Raw genomic sequence first — 25,744 nt, forward strand, 5'->3', positions numbered from 1 at the left:
TTGTCCAGGATTATTTGTTGCTAAGAGGTCAAGTATGCTTTCGCAACCATTTACGCTTTGAGTGGGCTCATGAAGTAATTGTTCAAAATAATTTCTGAGAAAGCATTCAGTAAAATTTCTGATGTCGTTGTATGCCTGCCACTGGCTTTAAACATATAATTTTTCCAGCGTATCGAGGGTAGATTGAAGTCGCCACCAAGTGGGGTACCTATTTGAAATGAGACTCAAGTTTTCTTTGAACTGTTCAGCAACTACATTTTTTGAGTCGGGGAGTTGGTCAAACAATCCAATTAATGGTTTAGTTTGATTGTCAGATATAACCTCTACCCACACTATTTCGCTGGAACTATCTACTTCAATTTCACCACAAGGCAAACTACTTCTGACAGCAATAAATACTTCACCACCAACTGTATTTAATCTATACTTTCTGAATACTGTTAGATCGTTTGAAAAAAATTTCGGCTGAACTTATTTCCGGCTTTAGCCAGCTTTTGATCATTTGCCTCCTGTGTGTATTGGACTCCTTACCTATTAAGTGGAACCCGGAAACCCACCACCTGATGGCGAAAGTCAAGGAATCTGCAGCCTACAGAGTTACAGAACCGCCTGAGCATTTGATTCAGACCTTCCACTCGACTCTGCACCGGAGGACCACAGTCAGGCTTCCTTCCCCTACTTTGCAGCCATGTTCCTAAGGGGCCCCATTACGTGCCTAACGTTGGAGCTCCCAATTACTAGCAAACCCACCCTCTGTGAATGCCCAGACCTTGCAGGCTGAGAAGCTTCCTCTGGAAGAGGGTGGACAACTGCATATGGCCCCCCCAGGGGATCCACAACTCTTTTGTGGATACGTGCGTAGCGAGCACGGGGCCCCGAGCTAATGTGGCCTTCCTTCCTTTCCGGACTGCATACCTTCCCTTTCCGCATCCTTCCCCATCCCCTGTCTTCACCCCCCCCCCCCCCCCCCCCCCCCCCACCTCTGGCTCTTTCCTTCACTTTCTCCCCCTCTGGGAGTATGGTTTGCGCCTACGTCCGGAGACGGACGCTTGTAAATGTACCACATTCTTCTTCTTCCTTGCTTGTATGTCTTCTTCCTTCCTTTGTCCTTCTCTTTTCCTTACCTCTTCTCTTTACCCTTTTCTCCGCTGCGGCGTTTGAGACCCCCTCTTCTTTCCTTTCCCTTTCTCTTTCTTCCTCCCTGTGCGTGTCTGAAGGCCGACCCACGCACTTCCATGCGTAGCCGGTGACGGGGTAACGCGTAATTCCCCGCCCCGGGTAGACAGGTAAGACACGTACGTACCCCCTGGTAAAGGCCAGGCCCAGGGAGGGGTGATTACCCGAGCTGATACCTTCCGAAAGTGCCGATTGGTCCCTCCGTCCGTTTGTCGGGAGGTGTGACCTGAGGTGTGAACAATCACCTAAGGCGGGTGTGCCCTCGGTGAGGGCCCCCACAAGGGAGGAGCGCGCCATCGGAGACGCCGGTAATCGTGGGGGATTCTTCCGCAATGGTTTCCTCACCTTCCACTATGTCTGCTCACAAACGTAAGTTCACTGAGTCTCAGCCACAGACGGTTCTTCCATCGTTGCCACAGTTCCTTGTTGTTTCTCGGTCTGACGAAGGTCACGACTTTTCCACGGTCAACCCTTTCATTATTCAGAAAGGTGTCGACGCAATTGCGGGTCCTGTAAAGTCTTGTTCCAGATTACGGAATGGTACCCTGTTGTTAGAAACACACAGTGCCCTCCAGGCTCAAAAATTGCTGCGTACTTCTCTGCTCCACACCTTCCCTGTCCGGGTGGAACCGCACCGTACCTTAAATTCCTCGCGTGGAGTCGTTTATACACGCTCCCTCGATGGATTGTCTGACGAAGAAATTCAGCACTACCTGTCTGACCAGGGCGTCACCGCTGTTCATCGGGTTATGAAAAGGGTTGACTCGAACATCATTCCAACCCGCACTGTCTTCTTGACATTTGACAAAGTTCAACTCCCATCAAAAATCAAAGCAGGCTATGAGATAATTTCCGTTCGCCCTTATGTCCCAAACCCTACGCGTTGCTATCGATGTCAGCGGTTCAATCACACCAGCCAGTCCTGTTCCAATCCGGCCAAATGTGTTACGTGTGGCAAGGATGCCCATGAGGGTGCTTGTCTACCTCCATCCCCTCACTGCATCAACTGTATGGGTGACCACGCTGCTTCCTCTCGAGATTGCCCCGTTTTTAAGGATGAAAAGCTCATCCAGGAAATAAGAGTGAAGGAAAAGGTGTCGACCTTTGCTGCTCGAAAGTTACTCGCCAGTCGACAGCCCACCGTGCCTCAGAAAGGAAAATACAGCACTGTCCTTGCTTCTCCTCGGCCAACAAAGGAGGCGGCCACGCAGACTTGCGACCTCACATTTAGTACCACGGTCGTCAGATTGGCCAACGCAAAGATCGCCCGTTCAACCTCACCACTTTCGCCTGCCCACTCTATGGCTCACCCTTCGTCGGGTTCTGCTAAATCTCGAGCCCAAAAGTCAGACGCCAAGTCTTCGAAAAAAGAGCATTCTCGTGAAGAGTTTTTACGTACTGCAACTTCACAACCATCGGTTCCTCCTTCATCTAAACATCATACCTCCAAGAAGGCTACGAAGAAACACAGTTCCTCTCCTTCTCCGCCAAGGCGTGTCCCAACTACAGCACCACCTGGCGGAAATCGCCCTCGGCCATCTTCCGTGTCGCCGAGGCGCACTGCTGGTGGCCGGTCAACTGGCCGATCGTTGGTGGCAGGAGCTGCTCCTGACCAACCTATGGATCAGGATCTTCTGCCTTCGACTGAATGCCATTCCATGCTGTCGGTCGCAAGCTCTGAGCAGTCGTTGAGTTGACAGCGCCCTTGGTCACGTTTCTCCATTTTCTGTTGACCCTATGTCCATTATCCACTGGAATATCCGCGGCATTCGCGCCAATCGGGATGAATTGTCGATCCTCTTACGATCCTACTCGCCGGTCATCTTCTGTCTTCAGGAAACAAAGCTGCGTCCCCATGACCGCTTTGTTCTCCCTCATTTTCAGTCCGTCCGATATGACCTACCCTCTGTTGAAGGCACTCCAGCCCATGGAGGACTCATGATTCTGCTCCATGATACTCTCCCATTATCACCCAATCCCCTTAAACAGTTCCTTCCAAGCTGTCGCCGTCCGTCTTTCCCTTTCTGGATACACGTTCTCTCTATGTACAGTATACATTCCATTGTCTACACCACTGGCACGAGCTGATCTCCTTCATCTTCTTGATCAGCTTCCACCCCCCTATTTGCTGGTTGGGGACTTCAATGCCCACCACCCGCTTTGGGGATCTCCACATCCTTGTCCACGTGGCTCACTATTGCTAGACGTCTTCCACCAAGCGGATCTAGTCTGCCTCAACACTGGGGTCCCCACATTTTTGTCTGCCTCCACGGCAAATTTATCTCATTTGGACCTTGCGGTCGGTACTGTTCCGCTAGCCCGGCGCTTCGAATGGTTCGCCCTTGATGATACACACTCGAGTGACCACTTTCCATGTGTCCTTCGACTGCAGCCTCAACTGCCATATATGCGCTCGCGACGCTGGAAGTTTGCCCAAGCCGATTGGACACTTTTTTCGTCTCTAGCGACATTCGATGACCGTCGCTTTCCCAGCGTCGACGATGAGGTCACACATTTTACCGACGTTATTCTCACAGCTGCGGAACGTTCAATACCACGCACCTCCGAATTGCCCCGGCACCCCCCAGTTCCTTGGTGGAACGAGGCATGCCGTGACGCAATACGTGAGCGGCGACGTGCTCTTCGCATTTTCCGTCACCATCCAACTTTGGCCAACTGTATCCGATATAAGCAGCTCCGTGCGCGATGCCGTCGCGTCATCCGCGATAGCAAGAAGGCAAGCTGGCAATTCTTTATTAGCTCATTTAACACCTTCACTCCCTCCTCGGAAGTTTGGAGTCGGCTTCGACGGTTCTCAGGCGCGCCTAGTTTCTCCCCGGTCTCTGGGCTCACTGTCGCGCATGATACCTTAGTGGACCCCGTCGCAATTTCTAACTCATTGGGTCAGCACTTTGCTGAGATTTCGAGCTCTTCAAATTACCCGCCAGCGTTTCTCCCGAAGAAACGTGCAGCGGAAGTGCGACATCTCGCTTTCTCCTCTCAAAATCGCGAAAGCTACAATACTGTTTTCTCCATGCGCGAACTCCAACATGCACTCTCTTCTTCTCGCTCCTCCACCCCAGGACCGGATGGTATCCATGTCCAAATGTTGCTGCATTTATCAACCCATAGCCTGCGCTACCTCCTTCGCCTTTATAATCGAATTTGGACTGACAGTACCTTTCCCAGGCGATGGCGGGAAGCTATTGTCGTTCCCGTTCCGAAACCTGGAAAGGACAAACATCTCCCCTCTAGCTATCGCCCCATTTCTCTCACGAGTAGTGTCTGTAAGGTTTTGGAGCGTATGGTGAATTACCGTTTAGCTTGGTGGCTGGAATCCCGCAGTCTTTTAACACCAGCCCAATGCGGATTCCGACAACATCGTTCTGCCGTTGACCATCTTGTTGCTCTCTCCACTTATATCATGAACAATTTCCTCCGGAAACGCCAAACGGTAGCAATATTTTTTGATCTGGAGAGAGCATACGATACCTGTTGGAGGACAGGCATCCTCCGCACACTGTTCTCTTGGGGCTTTCGAGGCCGGCTGCCCCTTTTTCTTCGCGAATTTATGGCAGAGCGCACATTTAGGGTGCGGGTGAACACTACTCTATCCCGTACTTTCTCCCAAGAAAACGGGGTACCCCAGGGCTCCGTGCTGAGTGTTGTACTGTTTGCCATTGCCATTAATCCAATTATGGATTGTCTCCTTCCTGATGTCTCGGGCTCCCTCTTTGTGGACGATTTTGCGATCTACTACAGCTCTCAACGGACCAGCCTTCTTGAAAGACGTCTTCAAGGATGTCTCGATCGCCTCCACTCGTGGAGCATCGAAACCGGCTTCCGTTTCTCACCCAGTAAAACCGTTTGTGTTAATTTTTGGCGACGTAAGGAGTTTCTTCCGCCCTCCTTACATCTAGGTCCTGTCAACCTTCTGTTTTCCGACGTCGCTAAATTCTTGGGTCTTATGTTTGACAGAAAACTGTGCTGGTCCTCCCACGTTTCCTATCTTTCGGCTCGCTGTCTGCGTTCCCTTAACACCCTCCGTGTCCTGAATGGCACCTCTTGGGGGGCAGACCGAGTGGTCCTTCTCCGCCTCTATCGCGCCTTAGTGCGCTCGAAATTGGATTATGGAAGCATAGTCTACTCCTCTGCTCGGCCGTCTATTCTTCGGCGTCTCGACTCTATCCACCACCGTGGATTACGTTTAGTGTCTGGAGCTTTTTACACCAGCCCTGTGGAAAGCCTTTATGCTGAGACTGCTGAACCTCCGCTATCCAATCGGCGGGCAGTCCTTCTGAGTCGTTATGCTAGCCATTTGTCTTCCATGCCTGCTAATCCAGCCCATGACCTTTTTTTCGACGCCTCCCTTGATGTTGGGTATGCAGGCCGCTCCTCCTCCCTACTACCCCCGGGAGTCCGCTTCCGTCAACTGCTCCATTCCCTTTCCTTCCGCTTTCCTAAAACCTTCTTGACAACTTGGGGTACAGCACCGCCTTGGCTCCGTCCCCGGATCGACTTGCTCAGAGACCTATGTCAATTTCCCAAGGATGGTACCCCTACACTTGTTTACCGTCGGGCATTTGCTGCTCTATGTGCACAAATGACGGAAGCCACATTTATTTACACCGATGGCTCGAAAACATCGTTAGGTGTAGGGGGTGCCTATATTGTTGGCGACACCCCAAATCACTTTCGGCTTCCCGACCAGTGTTCGGTTTATACTGCGGAGCTTTACGCTATTCTCCAGGCTGTCCACTACATCCGCCGCCATCAGCGGATACAGTACGTAATCTGCTCAGATTCTCTCAGCTCTCTCTTAAGTCTCCAAGCTCTTTACCCTGTGCACCCTCTGGTCCACCGGATTCAGGACTGTCTGCGCTTGCTCCACCTGGGGGGCGTCTCAGTGGCGTTCCTCTGGCTCCCAGGACACGCTGGTATCTGTGGAAATGAGGCGGCCGATATAGCGGCCAAGGCTGCAGTCTCTCTTCCTCGGCCAGCTATTCAGTCTCTTCCGTTTACTGACCTACGGAGCGGTTTATGTCGCCAAGTTGCTCATTTATGGCATGCGCATTGGTCAACACTTCCCCATAATAAATTGCGGGAAGTGAAAGCCCTTCCTTGCGCATGGACCTCTTCCTCCCGATCGCGTCGTCGGGAGGAGGTAATTTTAGCTAGACTCCGGATAGGGCACTGTCTTTTTAGTCATCGACATCTTTTAAGCGGTGATCCTCCCCCACTCTGTCCCCACTGCTCTCAGCCGTGGACGGTCAGACACCTTTTAATTGAATGCCCCTATTTTAATCCGTTACGCTCCCGTCTACAGCTATCGCCTGATCTCTCGTCGATTTTAGCAGATGACACGCGCTCAGCTGACCACGTTCTACAGTTTATTAGTGACAGTGAAATGACGTCAGTCATTTGAAGCCTTTTTTTGGGGGGACAACCAACCCCTTTCTATAGTGGATTTTTAAGCATTCCTTCTGCCTTTAGTTTCTCAAATTTTATGACTTTGTTCCCATTGCTGCTGATTTTAAATTTCGTTTTTTTTCCTGTTTTCTACGTCACGGGCTGGGCGCTAATGACCATAGAAGTTTTGCGCCCTAAAACCACAAAAAAAACTGCATATGGCTTAGAGACATCGTCAGCCACAGTTAACACCTGAAACCTGTTCGTCAAACGAACCGGGTGGGCTCTATGATCAGCCCCTCGGAAAGTTTTTCACTGCCTGCCAGACTTTGGAATGGTCTCCCACTCAACCATGGGTGAGGGGTCAACCTCAGTGCAAACAGTACTTGCGGCGATCACAGCAGTGGACCGATTGGGGGATACGTAGGATGTGCTTGACACCCCTTACATCCCTCCTTCTGACCCCCCACAGTGATGCCCCTCGGCAGCAGCCTCAAGCTGTGTGATGGAAGCCAATGCAGCCTGGAGCTGTGTGTGAAGGGTCGCCAACTTGGCTCGCATCTGTAGACAGCAATCACAGGTCCTATCCATTACTGCAGTCGCTACTGTTTGAAGCTCGTAAAAATATGTAACAAACGAACAGTGTACTCACCTTATTAGCAGCAGGAATTCAAAGTGCTCTCTCACTGACAGTCTATCCAACACTGAGCTACAGTAAACAAAATGAACAAAAGCCTATACGATACGAGGGTTGATATAGAGGTAGATACCAGTGGTGGTACTTGTATGCTACACTGTTATTAAAATGAAAGGTTGTGCCTAGTAAGCACTCGAACACACAAGAAATTACAAAAACAATCTAGTAATTACACAGGTATGTGTAAATAAGTCACTCCTGTTGAAAGCTTGTAGAAATATATGACAAACGAACGGTGTACTTGCCTTACTATCAGCAGGAATACGAGGTGCTCTGTTTTGATGGTCTATCCGATACTAGAAAGGTTTTGTGGATGAAGTCTGTAGTCATCTGCAGATTAATAGAGAACCGTGACTTGATACCTGGGGAGACATAACAGGGTCAGGGGAAAAGGGGGACACAATACATAATCTTAACTGTTGTGTTTCAGGACAGCAGTTTCAGTAATTTTAAATAGTGGCTAGAATCATCCAATAAAATATAGTTTCTCAAGTCTAAAATTCACATCTTTTCCAAATAGAAGTGTATAAAAATAGTTACCTCCAAATACTCCATTAATTAATACATCAACATTAAATTTTATCTAAACTTGCATACAGTTGTATTGTGTCCCATCCTTATTTCTGTGTAAATCAGTCTCATTTATATCCATTTTTATTTTACAATAAAACAACCAGTGAACAGCTGTAGTTAGCTTTCTATTCTGATAAACTTGCAGTATAGTGGACACTACTGTACTAGCGATCAGTGAAAGTGGTGCCATGGAGGGGAACAATGATCTTTTCCCGTGCCCTATGTTTGTAATTGCCAATGAAAGACCTTTAGCACGACCTAGGAGTGAAAATGTAACTTTCCCACAATGTCATTGTTGCAGTAGTTACTTTCCAAATACTTTTGTTCTTGTTTTTTAGTCAGTACAGCTGTTCCAGTATGGAGTTGCATTATATATGTGTCGGATTTATTGTGACAGAATTTTAGAAGAAATTAATTCTTGTTTACAGTACATTAGCAAAAACACATCGAGCTTTACTTTGAACAGTGTAGGGGACATGTGCTGAGGCACCAGAAATGGAACTGTTTCCAAGAAAAAATAGTGAAAGAAGAACTGCAACTGACTTCAACATTTTGTAGGAAGATGAGATTCATCACAGAATTTTCTGGTCATGTGAAATACTGTGTGTGTCAAAAGGTAGCAAATACCGTAATCGAAAATCTGTGTTATAACTTTGAAAGGACGCCCCAGGGAGCTCACGGTTCTTTCATAGTTAGTGTGTATCACACAAGGGACCTGTGAGCTATTGTGGTCATTTCTTTCTTCCCGGGCTGTGTTCTCTCCCCTGTGCCCTGCCTTCACCTTTGCCCCCTCCTACATCTCAGTTGTGTCCTTCCTTAAGTTGGCCCAGCTTTTCTCCTGGTTGTGTCCCCCCCCATTCCCTTCTCCACGAGTTTTTGTCCCCCTTTGGGGTTTGACCTTCTGACCGTCCTTAACCTGTTGTTGCCCTTTGTTGAACTTAGTAAGCTAGTAATTTGGGTGGTGGGTCACATTTTCACAGTACTTGCACACTGAGATAGTGACAACTGCAGCAAGTGACAGGGACAGTCAAATTTAAATAACCAGTTCTGTTAATAATAAAAATATTCATTGTATGTTAATGGCTTGTTGTTCTTTTTCTTTCTGCGGTGTGGTTCATCTTTCTATAATTTTTTAGTTTATGATCAGGTTACTACTTTAATAACAATGTGAAATCTGGTGGACTTTCTGCAGAATTACTCATGTATTTTCAGTCATTTCACTTCACAATACAAATCTGTAAAACACACACAACACGTTCTCCATCCTTGCACTTCAGACTCATACCACCAACTCCCAAAAGAACAAAAATGTTTCTCTATCAACATGTAGCAAAGAAATTAATGTCATATACCAATCTATTTATGCAAAATAATCCTTGGGGCATGCATTTCATAAATAAAATACAATTAGTTGTCTATCTTTTTTGAGACGTCCATACTCATAATTGTAACTACTTTAAGTATTTATGTTGACATTTAAACATTTTGTAATGAATTTTTTGTTTTTGTCTTCATCACAGTATCGTTCGCTTTATATGAGCCAAGGTTGGGTAGTAAATTTATCTCGCTATAATCAGTTTTATTACAACCTCCCCTTCTAAATGTTATCTCCATAGTGTGAGCCAACAGGGGAGGAATACCTTACTTATTATTTTCAGCATATGGCCTTATCATCTCTTGCATCTTTTAGTTGATGCCATTGTCGTTTTCATGTTATATTGCTCACACACTAGCAAGTCTGTGTGGTGGGGTCATCATATACCCATTAAGTTGAGCCCCTTGGAATCGCAATTGTGATAACTGAGCTGCTACAACTCCATGTATGCCAAGGAGTGGTTGCTTGTTATTCTGAAGCCAGAAGGCCCATGCTGTGGCTGGATGGCGTCCCCGGATAGAGCTCCTGATAGGAGTTGGTGGCCTCAGGGTGGATGCTTTGCGTATGAAACTCATTAAGCTCCAAAAAATTGGCCGTGCTTCAACAGCCCTCTCTTTAGTTGGTAATTGGTCCTTTAACATTGATTCTTATGACACTGCAGACTTCCCTTCCCTGGGAGGAGGACCAGGCTCACAGACTTGGGGTGAAACCCTTTCCCCAGTCTCTGTTCTGAATGAGGACTGATCGAGACACTTTGACCACACACCAAACCATTATTTTTCATAGAAACTATCGAAGACCAGTTTGATGAAGTGAACTTTCTGAGCAAGATGTTGTCGAGTTCCTTGGCAAACCCCAGTCTCCATAATTCCTCACCAGAGAATAATAATGGTTCCTGATGTTATTTTTCATGGAGACCTTCTCCTTCAAACTGATGAGGAGCTTCTGGCCAATCTGGAATGGTGGGACATTCATTTTTTTCGGCATGTTCAGAAAGGCCATAAGGATGATTGCTTCAGTACAGATGCATTTATTCTTGCAATTGGGGGGATAACCTCTCAGAGAAGATCAAGGCTGTGGTTTATTGGGTTGAAATGAAGGTGTACCTCCTACCACAGATGAGGTGTTTTCAGTTTTTGCATTTGAGACACATCTTCCCACTGCACAGCAGTGCCACATGTAATCAGACTGAGCCACAGCAAATAACTTTGAACAAATACCTTTTCAATGTGACCCCTCAAAGTTGTGTGTCTCCATCTTTCTATTTGAATTAACCACATGCACATTGCATTAAATGCAGTTATTTTTCACGTAATAAATAATAATTTTAAGATAGTATTTAAGAAAGTAAGTGATAGATACTTGAAATAGATGGAAAACTTGTTAGAATTAAATGTCAGTATTATAATGCAAATGCACTTTCCATCACAAATCTGGCTTTCCTTTACAAGAATAACAGCAAATCAATTGTCAGTAGCTTGCCTTGTCCGCAGTGCAGTTGAGAATATGACACAAGTTCATTACATCTTGTATTATTTATGTAGATGGACCAAACACACCATAATGTCTATCATTTGGAACGATCCTTTATGAAAGATGGTGTAAATCTTGCAGCATGATATTTTTGCCTGGGAATATCTTGCAAGCACTGCTACACTTTACATTTATCTAATTATCACCTTGCTCAACAAATTGCACAATTGGTAATGCAAAATATTAAAATGTTGAAGAGCACACCATTATGTGACATCATTCAACCACCTCCTCCAATTCAGTCTGTCAGCAGTACACCTTGTTTAACATAAAAGGTGTTCGAGAAACGGAAACAAGGCCCACCTGCCAACCTTTATCAAAACTGTCCAATGGGTCAGCCTAGTGCACATTTTCTCTCATAGAAAAGCCATTACAGAAACAGTACAACAAGGAAAAACCTTATAGGTCATTGAGTCTAAGGACTTCCTCATTTGTTGGCTGAATAGTGCACTTTTCATAATAATAAATTACAGCATCCTCAGAAAGACTGCAGACTTGACAGATATGATTGTTTGAAGTTCTTAAATAAAGGGTGGAGGAAAATTGTCAGGAAATTTTAAACCTGGATAGCTGATGCCAGTAGGAACCAAAATTAGTTATGTTGTGTTGGTCAACAACGCAGCATTTTTAAACTACAAAAACTTGGCACCATGTGCTTCGATTGGCCATGGAATTGTTCTGTTGCCATTAGTTGGTTGATGGGCAGCGCTATGGTTGTCGGTTCACGCATACGAACATCCCTCGCTCCGTCACTGCCCAAATGCGATACACATGTGTCGAATAGCTCTTGCTGTTTGTCTCCACCTCACATCAGAGGAAGTCACATGTAAGCTTCTCTTCGGAGCACACACACGTCGCCTGCAATTTAGTCATACAGTAAGCATGGCGGTACAGTATTCGTTTGAAGAACAATGAGATATGGGTTTTGTTTATAGACTAGCTGATGTAATGTGTGTGGTTTTTGCAACGTGTTGCATGAGATCCCAGCTTCCCCTCCAGTGTGTTGTTTATTGACAAGTGCATCTTCCATTAATATGGCCTTTACAACACTCGAAACATTCGTTATTGGGCAAGGGGAAATCCTCATGTCGCATGTGTCCATGGACGCCAGGAACAATGTTCACTTAACATTTGGGCAGACATTGTTGGTGATCATCTAATTGGACTGTTCCATCTACCTCCTCAACTTACCAGCTCAAATCACCTTCACTTCTTGCAAGAAACTCTACCCGGCCTGCTGGAAGATGTTCCTCTTGACGTACGGCTACACATGTGGTTGCAGCATGTTGGGCGCCCGCACATAAGTCTTGCTGTGCTCGGATATTTATATGAACTTTTTGACGGCCAGGTAATTGGCAGAGGTGCTCGTAGGACATGGCCCCCACAATCGCCAGACCTCATGCCATCGGACTCTTTCCTGTGGGGAATCTCCAGGGTTCTCATTAACCAACTCAGACATTAACCACCTAGAAATGAAGAGGAATTAATGGATTGCATTCAACATGCCGCCAATTGCATCAGGGTAGTGCCAGGAATCTTGGAGAGAGTTTGGCAATACACCGTTTGATGTTACCAAACTTGTGTTATGTCAGAGGGTCGCCCGTTCGAGCACCTGCCTCAAGTAAACAATATCCTAGCTACAAAAAAGGCCCATTTCAGGGCCAACACAGTTTGCATAAGACTTTCTGTATGCAAAATAACAGCTGTTGATGGGTTTGTTCCCAGTACATCTCATAAAACTACAAGGGATGTGTCGGAGCCCCAGTGGATTCGCCCCCAGAGTGGAAGGCTGGGGCGCTACCATAGAGCATGCGGGCTGCCTTGGATACATCACGATCTCCGGCAGGCAAACATTCGCGGTCGTGCATTGTCCAGAGCATGCAGCAACAGGACAATCCCGCGGCCAATTGGAGCACATGGCGCCAAGTTTCTGTAGTTTAAGAATTGTGCGTTGTCAACCTAAACATTAGTAATTTTGGTCCTACTGGCATCAACTATCCAGGGTTAAAATTTCGTGACAGTTTTTCTCAATCCTGTATATAGCATAGAAATAAAATGTTCTTATTTGCTAATCACAATGCAGTTTTACCATCATTTTATAATGTCTCTCTCCCCATATTCCTCTTAAAATAAATATTAATAAATGATGATATAAATTAACAACAAACTATCTACATGTAAAATTGATGCTGTTCCGTTACTCTGTGAGCCAGAGGTAGTTCAGTTTCGTTTATATACATGATTAAGTTTTCTTAATTTGCTCTTCCTTTTACTATTGAATGCACCTAAAGTCTTGTAAAATTTCTTACCGTTTGGGAAAAGTGTCTCTGCTTATAGGCTAAAGCACACCACTAAATTATGCATTAATAATTATTTTAGATTAACTGTACACAGAACTATCTTTAAAGAAAACTGAAATTTATTAGCAATACACACACACACACACACACACACACACACACACACACACACACCACAACTTCACTACAATTAAAACTGGGGGGGGGGGGGGGGAGTGGGGGGAATACAGGCCAACCTTTCTGCTGGGAAAGGGGGAATTTGACTAGAGGGGATCCCATGTTCCCAGAACTATTTACGTGCATACTGGAGGACATATTCAGGAAACTAAAATGAGTAAGAAAGTTGGAATATGCCTCAGTGGCAAGAGACTTGACAAGTTTGAGGTTCACTGAAGACACTCCTCTTCTCCAAAACTGCAAGGGAACTGCAGTCAATGCTTCAGTAGCTTAACTCACAAAGCAGGATGGCAGGACTCACAGTGAACAAATCTTAAACACAAGTAATGACAAATTCATTAGAAACCCCAATAGATCTTGAAGGAATGGAACTAACATATGTATCACGATATATATACCTAGGCCAAATATTTTCCTTTAAGAACAAAATGGAAAAAGAAATAAAACAGAGAGTTTCCTTAGCTTGGAAAGCTTTCTGGGCCTTAAAAGTTCATACTGCTAGACACAACCCTGAATAGGAGGCTCAGAATGGATGTCAGACATGGGCTCTCAAACCCATAGAGAGAGATAGAGAGAGAGAGAGAGAGAGAGAGAGAGAGAGAGAGAGAGATACACACTCTACAGGTATGCCAAAGGAAAATCCAGAGGAAGATCCTTGGCGTCTCTCTGAAAGACAGAACATCAAACACCTTGATAGACAAGATGTCAGCAACAATAGACTTAGCACAGCAGGCTACGAGGACCAAATGGAAATGGGGCAGCCACATGGCGAGACTGAAAGACGACATATGGACAGCACGAGCTATCACATGTGACCCCCTACATCGGCAAGGGACTCCCAGGAAGACCTAAATGCAAATGGTCAGACTTATTCAGAAAACAAGCAAGTAGACGATGGATCAGCATAGCCAGAAACAGAATCAGCGTAGCCAGAAACAGAAAGGAATGGAAAGAACTAGAACTACATCTAAGTGATCAAGTGTAATTCAATATGTAGTGCACATTAAGTGTGGTACCTTCTTATGCGGACTAGTTCACTGGGTGAGTCTTCAAAAGCAGTTACCCCTATTTTTAGGAGGCCTTTGTCCTCCTTGGGACAACACAGGGTATTTGGCAGAGATGTAAATCTGCCACAGGGGCTGCTTTTGCTCCACTCACTAGTTTCCTGCTTCCATCTGTGTTTTTCTATAATGTGTCCATAAATTTTGTGAAGATACCAGTGAATAAAAATTATTAGTTACAGTTTTATTTTCATTGTGCTTTATTTAATTCTTAGTTATTGTTGTTGTGGTCTTCAGTCCTGAGACTGGTTTGATGCAGCTCTCCATGCAATTCTATCCTGTGCAAACTTCTTCATCTCCCAGTACCTACTGCAACCTATATCCTTCTGAATCTGTTTAGTGTATTCATCTCTTGGTCTCCCTCTTTGGTTTCTACCCTCCACGCTGCCCTCCAATACTAAATTAGTGATCCCTTGATGCCTCAGAACATGTCCTAACAACCGATCCCTTCTTCTAGTCAAGTTGTGCCACAAACTCCTCCCCAATTCTGTTCAATACCTCCTCATTAGTTATGTGATCCACCCATCTAATCTTCAGCATTCTTCTGTAGCACCACATTTCGAAAGCTTCTATTCTCTTCTTGTCTAAACTATTTATTGTCCATGTTTCACTTCCATAGATGGCTACACTCCATACAAATACTTTCAGAAACGACTTCCTGACACTTAAATCTATACTCGATGTTAACAAATTTCTCTTCTTCAGAAACGCTTTCCTTGCCATTGCCAGTCTACATTTTGTATCCCCTCTACTTCGACCACCATCAGTTATTTTGCTCCCCAAATAGCAAAACTCCTTTACTACTTTAAGTGTCTCATTTCCTAATCTAATTCCCTCAGCATCACCCTACTTAATTCGACTACATTCCATTATCGTAGTTTTGCTTTTGTTGATGTTCATCTTATATCCTCCCTTCAAGACACTGTCCATTCCGTTCAACTGCTCTTCCAAGTCCTTTGCTGTCTCTGACAGAATTACAATGTCATCGGCGAACCTCAAAGTTTTTATTTCTTCTCCATGGATTTGTCTTCTCCGAATTTGACTTTTGTTTCCTTTGCTGCTTGCTCAATATACAGATTGAATAACATTGGGGATCAGCTACAACTCACTCCCTTCCCAACCACTGCTTCCCTTTCATGACCCCCGACTCTCGTAACTGCCATCTGGTTTGTGTACAAATTGTAAATAGCCTTTCGTTCCCCGTATTTTACCCCTGCCACCTTCAGAATTTGAAAGAGAGTATTCCAGTCAACATTGTCAAAAGCTTTCTCTAAGTCTACAAATGCTAGAAACGTAGGTTTGCCTTTCCTTAATCTATTTTCTAAGATAAGTCGTAGGGTCAGTATTGCCTCACGTGTTCCAACATTTGTACAGAAGCCAAACTGATCTTCCCTTAGGTTGGCCTCTACCAGTTTTTCCATTCGTTTGTAAAGAATTCGTGTTAGTATTTTGCAGCCATGGCTTATTAAACTGATAGTTCAGTAATTTTCTTTCTTTGGGATTGGTATTATTATATTCTTCTTGAAGTCTGAGGGTATTTCGTCTGTCTCATACATCTTGCTCACTAGATGGTAGAGCTTTGTTAGGCCTGGCTCTCCCAAGGCTGTCAGTAGTTCTGATGGAATGTTGTCTACTCCCGGTGCCTTGTTTCGACTTAGGTCTTTCAGTGCTCTGTCAAACTCTTCACGCAGTATCATATCTCCTATTTTGTCTTCATCTACATCCTCTTCCATTTCTATAATAATTCTTAAGAACATCACCCTTGTATAGACCCTCTATATACTCCGTCCACCTTTCTGGTTTCCCTTCTTTGCTTAGAACTGGGTTTCCATCCGAGCTCTTGATATTCATACAAGTGGTTCTCCTTTCTCCAAATGTCTCTTTAGTTTTCCTGTAGGCAGTATCTATCTTATCCTTAGTGATATATGCCTCTACATCCTTACATTTGTCCTCTAGCCATCCCCGCTTAGCCATTTTGCACTTCCTGTCAATCTCATTTTGGGGACGTTTGTATTCCTTTTTGCCTGCTTCATTTACTGCATTTTTATATTTTCTCCTTTCATCAATTAAATTCAATATCTCTTCTGTTACTCAAGGATTTCTACTAGCCCTCGTCTTTTTACCTACTTGATCCTCTGCTACCTTCACTATTTCATCTCTCAAAGCTACCCATTCTTCTTCTTCTGTATTTATTTCCCCCATTCTTGTCAATCGTTCCCTAATGCTCTCCCTGAAGCTCTCTACAACCTATGGTTCTTTCAGGTTATCCATGTACCATCTCCTCAAATTCCCACCTTTTTGCAGTTTCTTGAGTTTTAATCTACAGTTCATAACCATAGATTGTGGTCAGAGTCCACATCTGCCCCTGGAAATGTCTTACAGTTTAAAACCTGGTTTCTGAATCTTTGTCTTACCATTATACAATCTATCTGAGACCTTCCAGTATCTGCAGGCTTCTTCTATGTATACAACCCTCTTTTATGATTCTTGAAGCAAGTGTTAGCTATGATTAAGTTATGCTCTGTGCATAATTCTACCAGGCAGCTTCCTCTTTCATTCCTTAACCCCATTCCATATTCACCTACTACGTTTCCTTCTTTTCCTTTTCCTACTATCGAGTTCCAGTCACCCATGACAATTAAATTTTCGTCCCCCTTCGCTATCTGAATAATTTCTTTTATCTCATCATACATTTCATTAATCTCTTTGTCATCTGCAGAGCTAGTTGGCATATAAACTTGTACTACTGTAGTAGGTGTGGGCTTTGTATCTATCTTGGCCACAATAATGCGTTCACTATGGTGTTTGTTGTAGCTTACCCGCATTCCTATTTTCCTATTCATTATTAAACATACTCCTGCATTACCCCTCTTTGATTTTGTGTTTCTAACCCTGTAGTTACCTGACCAGAAGTCTTGTACCTCCTGCCACCGAACTTCACTAATTCCCACTATTCTTAGTATCTTTCATTTATTGTGGGTTATGAAGAAGTCTTCTGTCAAAGACTCTTCTTATCAGATTAATCATAATTATTGAGAAATTTGAATTAATTTAATACATAAATATCCTTCATGTTAAACAATATCTGAAACTTTCAATAAATTTGATCAATTGCTCATGAAATTTATGTAAATTAGTAAAATAAGATATCATTTTTTGTATTTACTAAATTTTGTTCCTTACAGGTAATGTTTCTTGGAGAAATTGAAGAAATTTTAGATGTTATTGAACCAACACAATTTGCGAAAATACAGGAGCCGCTTTTTAGACAAATTGCAAGATGTGTTTCCAGCCCTCATTTTCAGGTTGGTATATGTATAATGGCAGTTACAATGTATTTTGCGATTGTCGACTATCTGAAATTTACTTTGGTTTCATTTAGTGATCTCTTCAGCAGCAGAATTTGATTATATCTGCTACTTTTTGTTAAATTAAGTAATCATAGTAGTTATGATAAGTGTCCTCTGGAAATAAAAAAAAAAAAAAATGTTACGTTTTGTATGATTGTTATGTTTCTTAAATTTTGTTAGTGCTATGCATTCCATGTGTCAGGTGAGTGCCACTGAGCAGTGAGAGTTGCTAGGGGTTGTTAACAAAGTAAAAGTGTAGCTGTTGAGAGCAAATGAACTTCAGGTATTGTTTGTTTGAAAACATTGTTGGTACTGGCAGAACAGTTCACATATATTCTGTAAGTTACAGACCACATTGAGTAACCCTTGTAAATAAATGCTACACACGTTTCAGTTCCACAGTAGATTGTATTTCAGTTGCAGCAATATAATGAAAAGGATAGTTGCCGCTCGGCATATAGCGGGGATGCTGAGTCACAGAAAGGCACACAAAAAGACTGTCACAAAGTTCTTCCATTGTTTGATTTTGTATTTCAGTTGTGCTATGCGGAGACTAGCAGTAAATACAAACAACACGTATTGCTGTTGGTGTGCAACGTCATTACTTACTGAGTTCCCTTTGAGCTTATCATAACAGATGCCTTCTATTTAACCCAATTTGCCTGTATATCCAATATTCATTTCCTAGTCAATTTCTGTGGCAATTGCATACATCACTGTATTCTATAATAGGATTTTATCCCGTTTGTGTATTCATTCTAAAATGCCCATTGTTGTAATTGTCAGCTTTTTGATTTATGTATTCCATTTTTACTATTACATTGTTCCGATTAAAAGCAACATCTACGTACACACATACCCCACAAGCTGCCATGTGGTATGTGGTGGAGGGTATCTTGTACCATACCTAATCATTTCATTTTCTTTTCTACTCTGAAACAGAATGAGGGAAAAGCAGTTGTCTACATGCCTCCATACAAGCTCTAATTTATCTTACTCTCGTGGTCCTTAGCAAAATGGCATTGGCCGCAACAGAATCATTTCGCAGTCAGTTTCAAATAACAGTTCTCAAAATTTTCTCAGTAGTGTTCCACAAAAAGAACATCATGTACATTATATCTACTGGTAACGAATCTAGCAGCCCACTTCCGAATTGCTTCAATGTCTTCCTTTAATACGACCTGATGGGGATCCCAAACACTTCAGCAATACTCAAAAATGGTTTGCACAAATTTCTATATGGGATCTTCTATGTGGATGAGCCAACTCCACTTAAACTCTCCCAATTAACTGAAGACAACCCACTTGCCTATACTACAACTTCTCTTTCATACTCATCGCCTGTCGCATCACTTAGCAGTGTTACACCTAAATATTTAATCGATGTGACTGTGCCAAGCAGTAATGTTGTATATGAATATTATGGGATAGTTTTTTCTACACCTCAGCATTAATTTACATTTTTACTTTCAAGTACACTATTAGAGAATAAATGTAGAAATTGAGTACACTCCAGGAATAAGAGCTTCTTTTGTTTCTTTGTTTGCTGTCTCCTGTCTTAAGAATTCTTATACAACTCACTCCAGAGCTTACTCAAAAAGGACCTAACCTAAATCATCATGTTTTTAAATCAATCTTTTCTCAAAGTCTCACTTCTTTAAAACTTGCTCTTCCTGAGCTGCTGCTTACAAATATGTCCCTGCAGATATTTGCCCCACTATATAACTAGCTCATTTCTGAGCTCATCTCTTCAATTACTCCGCATACATCAGTCTCCTGCTCATTAGTATGTACCTGTTCTTAGGCATCCCTTTCAACCTCCCAGTGCTCGGGAGGCTTGTTCGTTCAGAAAAAAAAAGTGTGCATGTGGTGGTTGTGTTCATTTGAATTTCTCAACACTGGTAGTTCCTCAAAAGTGTGGCAGATGTCAGTTCAACTGCTTTGGACATGGGGAGTAATGGAAAACGACACTTAAACACACTATGCTTGAAAAGTCAGGTGGTCCAACTAAACGGTTGCCCCTCAGCCACCCTCATCAGAGCCATGTGTGAATGGGAGCCTGGAGAAAATTTGTGAGCAGAGTTGGATTGCAAAGAATATGTCTTGAGTTTGAAAGATTGTGGTTGTAACAGTGTTTGGGGAAGATTTTTGCTGATTAAACATGATAGAAGTCATGTCAGTTATGTGTACTGTGGTACATGCCCTGTGTTCCTATTTTTCAGTTTCACTGCAGTCTATCTGAAGGTAGCCTGCAGAACATGTCATAGTGTCAGTTGTGAAGCGTCATCAGCTGCAGTGAAAGAAGCTATAGCTGAAAAGCGTGTAGAAATGTGTACAAGAGGTCTCTACCCATTTACATTTTCACTCTCGATGTCAGGAGCTTGTAAGAGTCTGTGCGCAATTTTGATTGGTAAACATCATCAAAATACAGCATTATCCTACAAAAGTTTAGTGCAACTTTGACCCATTTTCATTGTCTGTTATATAGGTATGGATTACAATGTTGTCTCCAGTAGGTGCTGTAATTCAGGAATATATGCGTACAGCATAACTGTGTTGATGTGAGAAAAGGTCCATCAATTAGAAACAAAAGCAGGCTACAGATGGCGAGTCACTACAGTCGCAATGGCAGGATGATGAGTCAGCCAGAGCAGGTGACCTCAACACTTCCCACAGTTTCCTGTTCAACAACATTGAAATCTTGTCAAGCATTCGCACTTGAGCTCATCATGCTCTAGAATGGGACGCTCAACAATGAGTGAGCAAGAACCCCAATTTGCGGGTCTTTCCTTAAGAGAGACACTTTACTATTAGCCTTCTTTGAGTGTCGCTTCGTAGAAACCTTCCTCTCTAAATTGATATAGATGCCTGTAAACCAGTGATCTCATACATACTTCTCATTTTGGTTTTTCTCGTACATTCATTTTGCCCATTGTTCTTCAGTATTATTGCTCCACATTATTTAACAGTAACATGACTAGTTAGAGCTAAACCTAATCAAAGTTCTTGCTAACCTGGTATGCCTCATCCATTTCGAAAGATCAAGAATTGAGAGTGTCTCTTCGTATGGAAATTCCAAAATTCATCATCCTCTGTGTTTCGTTTACTTAAAACTTCCCTATTGCCATTTCCCCTTAATTCCATAGGACTAATAATAGTGGTTCTTTCCTCATTTACCCAAAATCTGCAAACCGTCTCTGTCTAAACCATATTACACTAGCAGCCTCTCTCTGAAAATGAAAATGACAGATACTGAATCATTACATTGTTGATGATTTTCTTATTTTTGGGAATCATGGTCACATATAACTGATTAATGATTTCTTAATTTGATTTTACTTTTATTTCCTTTGGGGCACTATTGTAGTTTCAGCTCTGCAGCCATTTTCAAGTGATTCTGAGTCTATGTTGTTTGTCGTATCACATGAAAATGGTTAAAGAGCCAAAATGGTAATAATTTCCAAAAGGAAATAAAAGAACAGCTAGGTGGCGAAAGTTTTACCGTTTATATAATTTTCCTGTTCTGTCAGGGACTAGCAACTGACCCATAAAAGGCTTGGAGGCACAATGTAGGAAAGAATGCCTGCACCCCCCACCAGTCCTTCCTCTCTCTCTCTCTCTCTCTCTCTCTCTCTCTCACACACACACACACACACACACACACAGTCTTATAAATTCTTGTCATCACTTTCTTTCATTCTTGAAATTCAGCTGTCTCCCTGTACTGACTGATTTCAATTTTTTATTCCTCAAACCCTCCAGAGGCAGATTAATGAAGTTTTATGGGTGGGCACAATTGCCTAGAGGAGTAAGAAGACCCAGGGGTCATGTCCATGAAGGTTAAGGAGAAAAAACCTTCAAAAACTACTGTTTTAAGCTGCTTTGAGATTTAGAAATATCAGACAGCTGCAAAAATGTGTGTTATTGAGACAAAATGTTTTAAATTTCTTGAAATGTGTGCCATTCACAACCTTCTTCTGAGTAACTTCATTTGCATAATTCTTAACGCACGACGACGTCATAAGCCTTTTGTTAAAGTAGAGTTGATAAGCACATGAAAAGCAAGTAAACTGAAATTTACTTTTAAAACTGTAGCTCTGGCCAGTTTAGTTTATATAATAATTGTTAAGTCCTGAATAGATACTCAAATATTTATGATTTTTATTTTCAATACAATTCACAATGATACAAACGTAGTTGGAATAAAAATGCAATATCCATATTAATTATGTAGTCAAAACAATGTGTTTGAGACTGATATCTCCAAGTAAATGGTGAGAATGATATTCCATTGTTACAGTAGCTCAAAGCTTACCCCCCCCCCCCCCCCCCCCCATCCTCTCGTTATTCTTTTTCCCCTCCCTTGGGGAAAATATCTAGGATGTTTTTGGGAATGTGTTCTGCATTTTCAATAGCTGACATCAGAACTGTCTTCTCTTTTTTTTAATCCTTCCTCCACTTTGGAGTTTGTGGTTCTTGTTTTCTTCTCCCTCCCTGTGCACTCTTGAAGGGTGGACCACACATCTGACCTGTAACAGGTGACTGGGTGAGATGTTAATTCCCAGCCCTGGGTTTTGACAGGTAGGGTTTGCACGTACCTGTCAGTACAAGCCAGACCCTGGCAGGGGTGAGTGCCTTCCCAAGTTGCTGATTGGTCCCTGTGTCAGATGTTTGTGAGGTGTGAACAATCACTTCAGGTGGGTGCGGCCCCCTCTGAATGGAGGGGCCTGCAGTTGGAAGGAGCATGCCATCAAAGATGATGGCAATGAGCTAATTATCTTCTTCACATTCAATGTCCACTAAACTTGTTTACACAATGGCACTTTGCTTTTCGAGACTACTTCTAATCCTCAAACACAAATGCTTGCAGCTCAGCTCCTCAGTGGCTGTCCTGTTTGTGTCGAGGCCCATCAAATGTTGAATTTTTCTTATGGTATTATTTACCCTGGGCTGCTTGATGATCAGACCGAGGCAGAAATCCAGACGTACCTCTGTGAACAGGGCTCCATTGGGTGATGAAAAAGGTAGATGCATCCTTAGTGCCCAAAAGCACCCTTTTTCTTACTTTTGAGAGTGTGGTGCCTCCCTCAGAGACCAAAGCAGGCTACGAAGTTATCACAGTCAGACTGTACATTCCAAACCCGATGGGTTGCTACCAGTGTCATCATTACTACACTCGAATGTCCTGTCGACCCCTTAGCTAAATGTGTAATCGGTGGTAGGGATGTTCACAATGGTAATAGTCCGCTTCCTTCTTCCCGCTGTATCAATTGCAATGGCGACCATGCAGCCTCGCCCCGAGATGTCCCATGTATCTCAATTTGTGGGCTGCCCAAGAGATCTGGGTGAAGGAAAAAGTGCTTTACTCTGTTGCTCTCAAGTTGTTGGCTAGTCGGACACCCTGTTTTCTACCATCCGGCATCTACAGTACTGTTCTTGCTACATCTCGCTCCACGAAGGGCATGGCCATGCCGACATAAGACCTCGTATTCAGCACCTTGGTTGTAAAATAGTCCAGCATCGTGATAACGTCCCCATCTCCTCTTCCAGCTGTGCAACAAGCCAACAAACTTTTGCCTCGGATGCCGAAGTCACCTGCTACACAACTGACAGGCTGGAAAGAACAGATTGTGCAGACGTTATACATCCCTCCAGCCAACAAACATCTGGATCTACCTCTGCAAACCGGAACGGCTCCAAGAAGTCAAACAAAGGCAAATGGTCTTCTCATTTGCCAACTCGGAGATTTCTTCAATGGTGTCAGCATGTTATACCTTCACCTGCCCAACCTCTGTGCTGCTGCTGCACAGTGCCAACCATTTTTCTGCTGTGGACTCTGCAGACCGACAGAGAGAGAATTCTGACACTTATGTAGATCTCATGGAACAGAACCCTCCAGCCTCTGCGTCCTGTAGCAGTGAGTCTTCAAACGCTGGCACTTGGCAGCTGCTGAGCTGAAACCACTTCATCTTTGCCCTCCTCCCCTTTCCTCTTCATGACTCTCCTCCAATGGAACGTTCATGGCCTTAGATCCAATGAAGAGGAATTATGGCTGCTCTTGGAATTGAAGTGTCAGGTTGTTGTCTGCCTCCAGGAAACAAAATTACATCCTCATGACTGCTTTGAGCTCTCGCATTTCTTTTAGGTCTGCCTTGACCTTCCCATCCCAAGGACAGCAATCCAGCTCGTGGGGGAGTCACGCTGCTCATCTGGGATAACATTCCTAGTCAAACCATCTCCTTGTCTACCCAGCTTCAAGCTGTTGCAGTCCTTCCTCACTTCACCTTTTCTTTTTGTATTGTTTGCATCACTCCGTCATTTGGTGTCACCAGGACAACTTCTGTCAGTCTATTGGGCAACTCCCTTACTCCTTTCTGTTACTGGTGACTTTAATGTGCACATTCCCCTTTGGGGCTCTTCAAGAACCTGTCAGAGAGATGCCTTCGTGGCTGACCTTCTCAATCAACTTAACCTCATTTGTCTTCCACTGGAGCACCCACATTCCTTTCAGATTACATGTACATCTAATCCCATTTGGAACTCTCCTTCTGTACTGCTCAGCTTTCCTGTGGTCTCGATTGGTTCATTATCTCTGACAGGTACCCGAACGACAATTTCCCATGTTCTATCCATTTTCTGACTCTTATCCCATGTACGTGCAACCTTTAGCAGACAGCATTTTTCTTGTTGTGATGACCAGGTAGAATACCTTACAAATTTTATCCTTACCACTGCAGAATGTTCCATTCCTCGTAGTTTCTATTTATCACACCATGTCCTGGTCCCTTGGTGGACTGAGGTGTGCTGCGATGCAATTCGGGTGCACAGAAGTGCTCTCCGCACTTTTAACCATCATCCTACATGACAAACTGAATTCATTACAAACAGTTGCGAGACAGTGTCGTCGTGTTCTTTGGGATAGCAAAAAAGCTAGCTGGGTTTCATTTACTAGTTCTTTTAATGGTTCTGCTTCTTCTTCCGTCGTATGGGTGCACCTCCAAAGGCTCTCTGGGACCAAGGTCCATTCCCCAATTTTTGGCCTGACAGTTGCAGATGACGTCCTAGTAGACCCTGTTGCTATTTCCAACACATTGGGCCACTATTTTGCAGAGATTTCGAGCTCCACCCAGTATCATCCTGTCTTTCTCCATCGGAAATGAGTCAGGGTGGCTCGGACGATATCCTTCTCTGCTGAGAATCGTGAGTTCTACAATGCTGCCTTTACTATGAAGGAGCTAGATCATGCTCTCACCCCGTTCCGATCCTCCGCCCCTGGGCCAGATGATGTTAACATTCAGATGTTGCATAACTTTTGTTTTGCAGGCAGGCTTATTCTCCTCCCCGGCCCTCTGCCCAAAGGTCGGACAGTGTTGACATTCAGATCTTGCCGATCCTTTCTCTTGCAGGCAAGCACTTTCTCCTTCGTATGTACAATCAACAGAGGGCACATTTCCCAGATGCTGGCGTGAAGCATCTGTCTTGCCCATACCCGTACCTAAGATTGGTAAGGACAAACATCTTCCATATATTTACTACCCCATTTCTCTCACCAGCTGTGTTTGAAAAGTAATGGAACATATGATTCATGTGCAGCTGGTATAGTGGCTTGAGTCTCGCAATTTACTAACGACTGCACAGTGTAGATTTCGTTAACACCGTTCTGCAGCTGACCATCTCATTACTTTGTCCACCCACATCATGACTGGTTTTCTGCGCAAATACCAGACTGTACCTGTGTTTTTCAATTTGGAGAAAGCCTACGTACGACACCTGCTGGAGGACTGGTATCCTGCGTGCTCTGTGCACGTGGAGCTTCCAAGACCGAATTTCCTCCAGGTATTTTTAAAAGATTGAATTTTCAAGGTATATACATGTGGTTTCTACCTTATTAGACATCTTTATCCAGGAAAACAGCGTACCTCAGGGTTCCATCCTGAGCATCATCCTCTTCGCTATAGCAATTTGCTATTATGGCCCGTCTCCTACCAGGCGTCTCTGGCTCTCTTTTCATTAACAATTTTGCCATCTATTGCAGCTCTCCATGGACCATGGACTTGTCTCCTTGCGCAGAGTCTTCAGTGTTGTTTCAGCTG

The 25,744-nt window shown here is 43.7% G+C and overlaps 1 protein-coding gene across 2 annotated transcripts in view; it reads left to right on the top strand.

The window, feature by feature from the left end:
- LOC124601423 (serine/threonine-protein phosphatase 2A 56 kDa regulatory subunit epsilon isoform) overlaps positions 1-25,744 on the top strand; it is a 291,150-nt gene that overhangs the window by 227,470 nt on the left and 37,936 nt on the right. For both annotated transcript variants that reach the window (XM_047136244.1, XM_047136243.1), the window contains exon 8: positions 17,487-17,606. In XM_047136244.1, coding sequence (XP_046992200.1) covers positions 17,487-17,606 — 120 coding nt within the window. The remainder of the gene's footprint in view (positions 1-17,486; positions 17,607-25,744) is intronic.

Source organism: Schistocerca americana, chromosome 1, assembly GCF_021461395.2.
Source record: "Schistocerca americana isolate TAMUIC-IGC-003095 chromosome 1, iqSchAmer2.1, whole genome shotgun sequence".
NCBI classification, from domain to species: domain Eukaryota; kingdom Metazoa; phylum Arthropoda; class Insecta; order Orthoptera; family Acrididae; genus Schistocerca; species Schistocerca americana.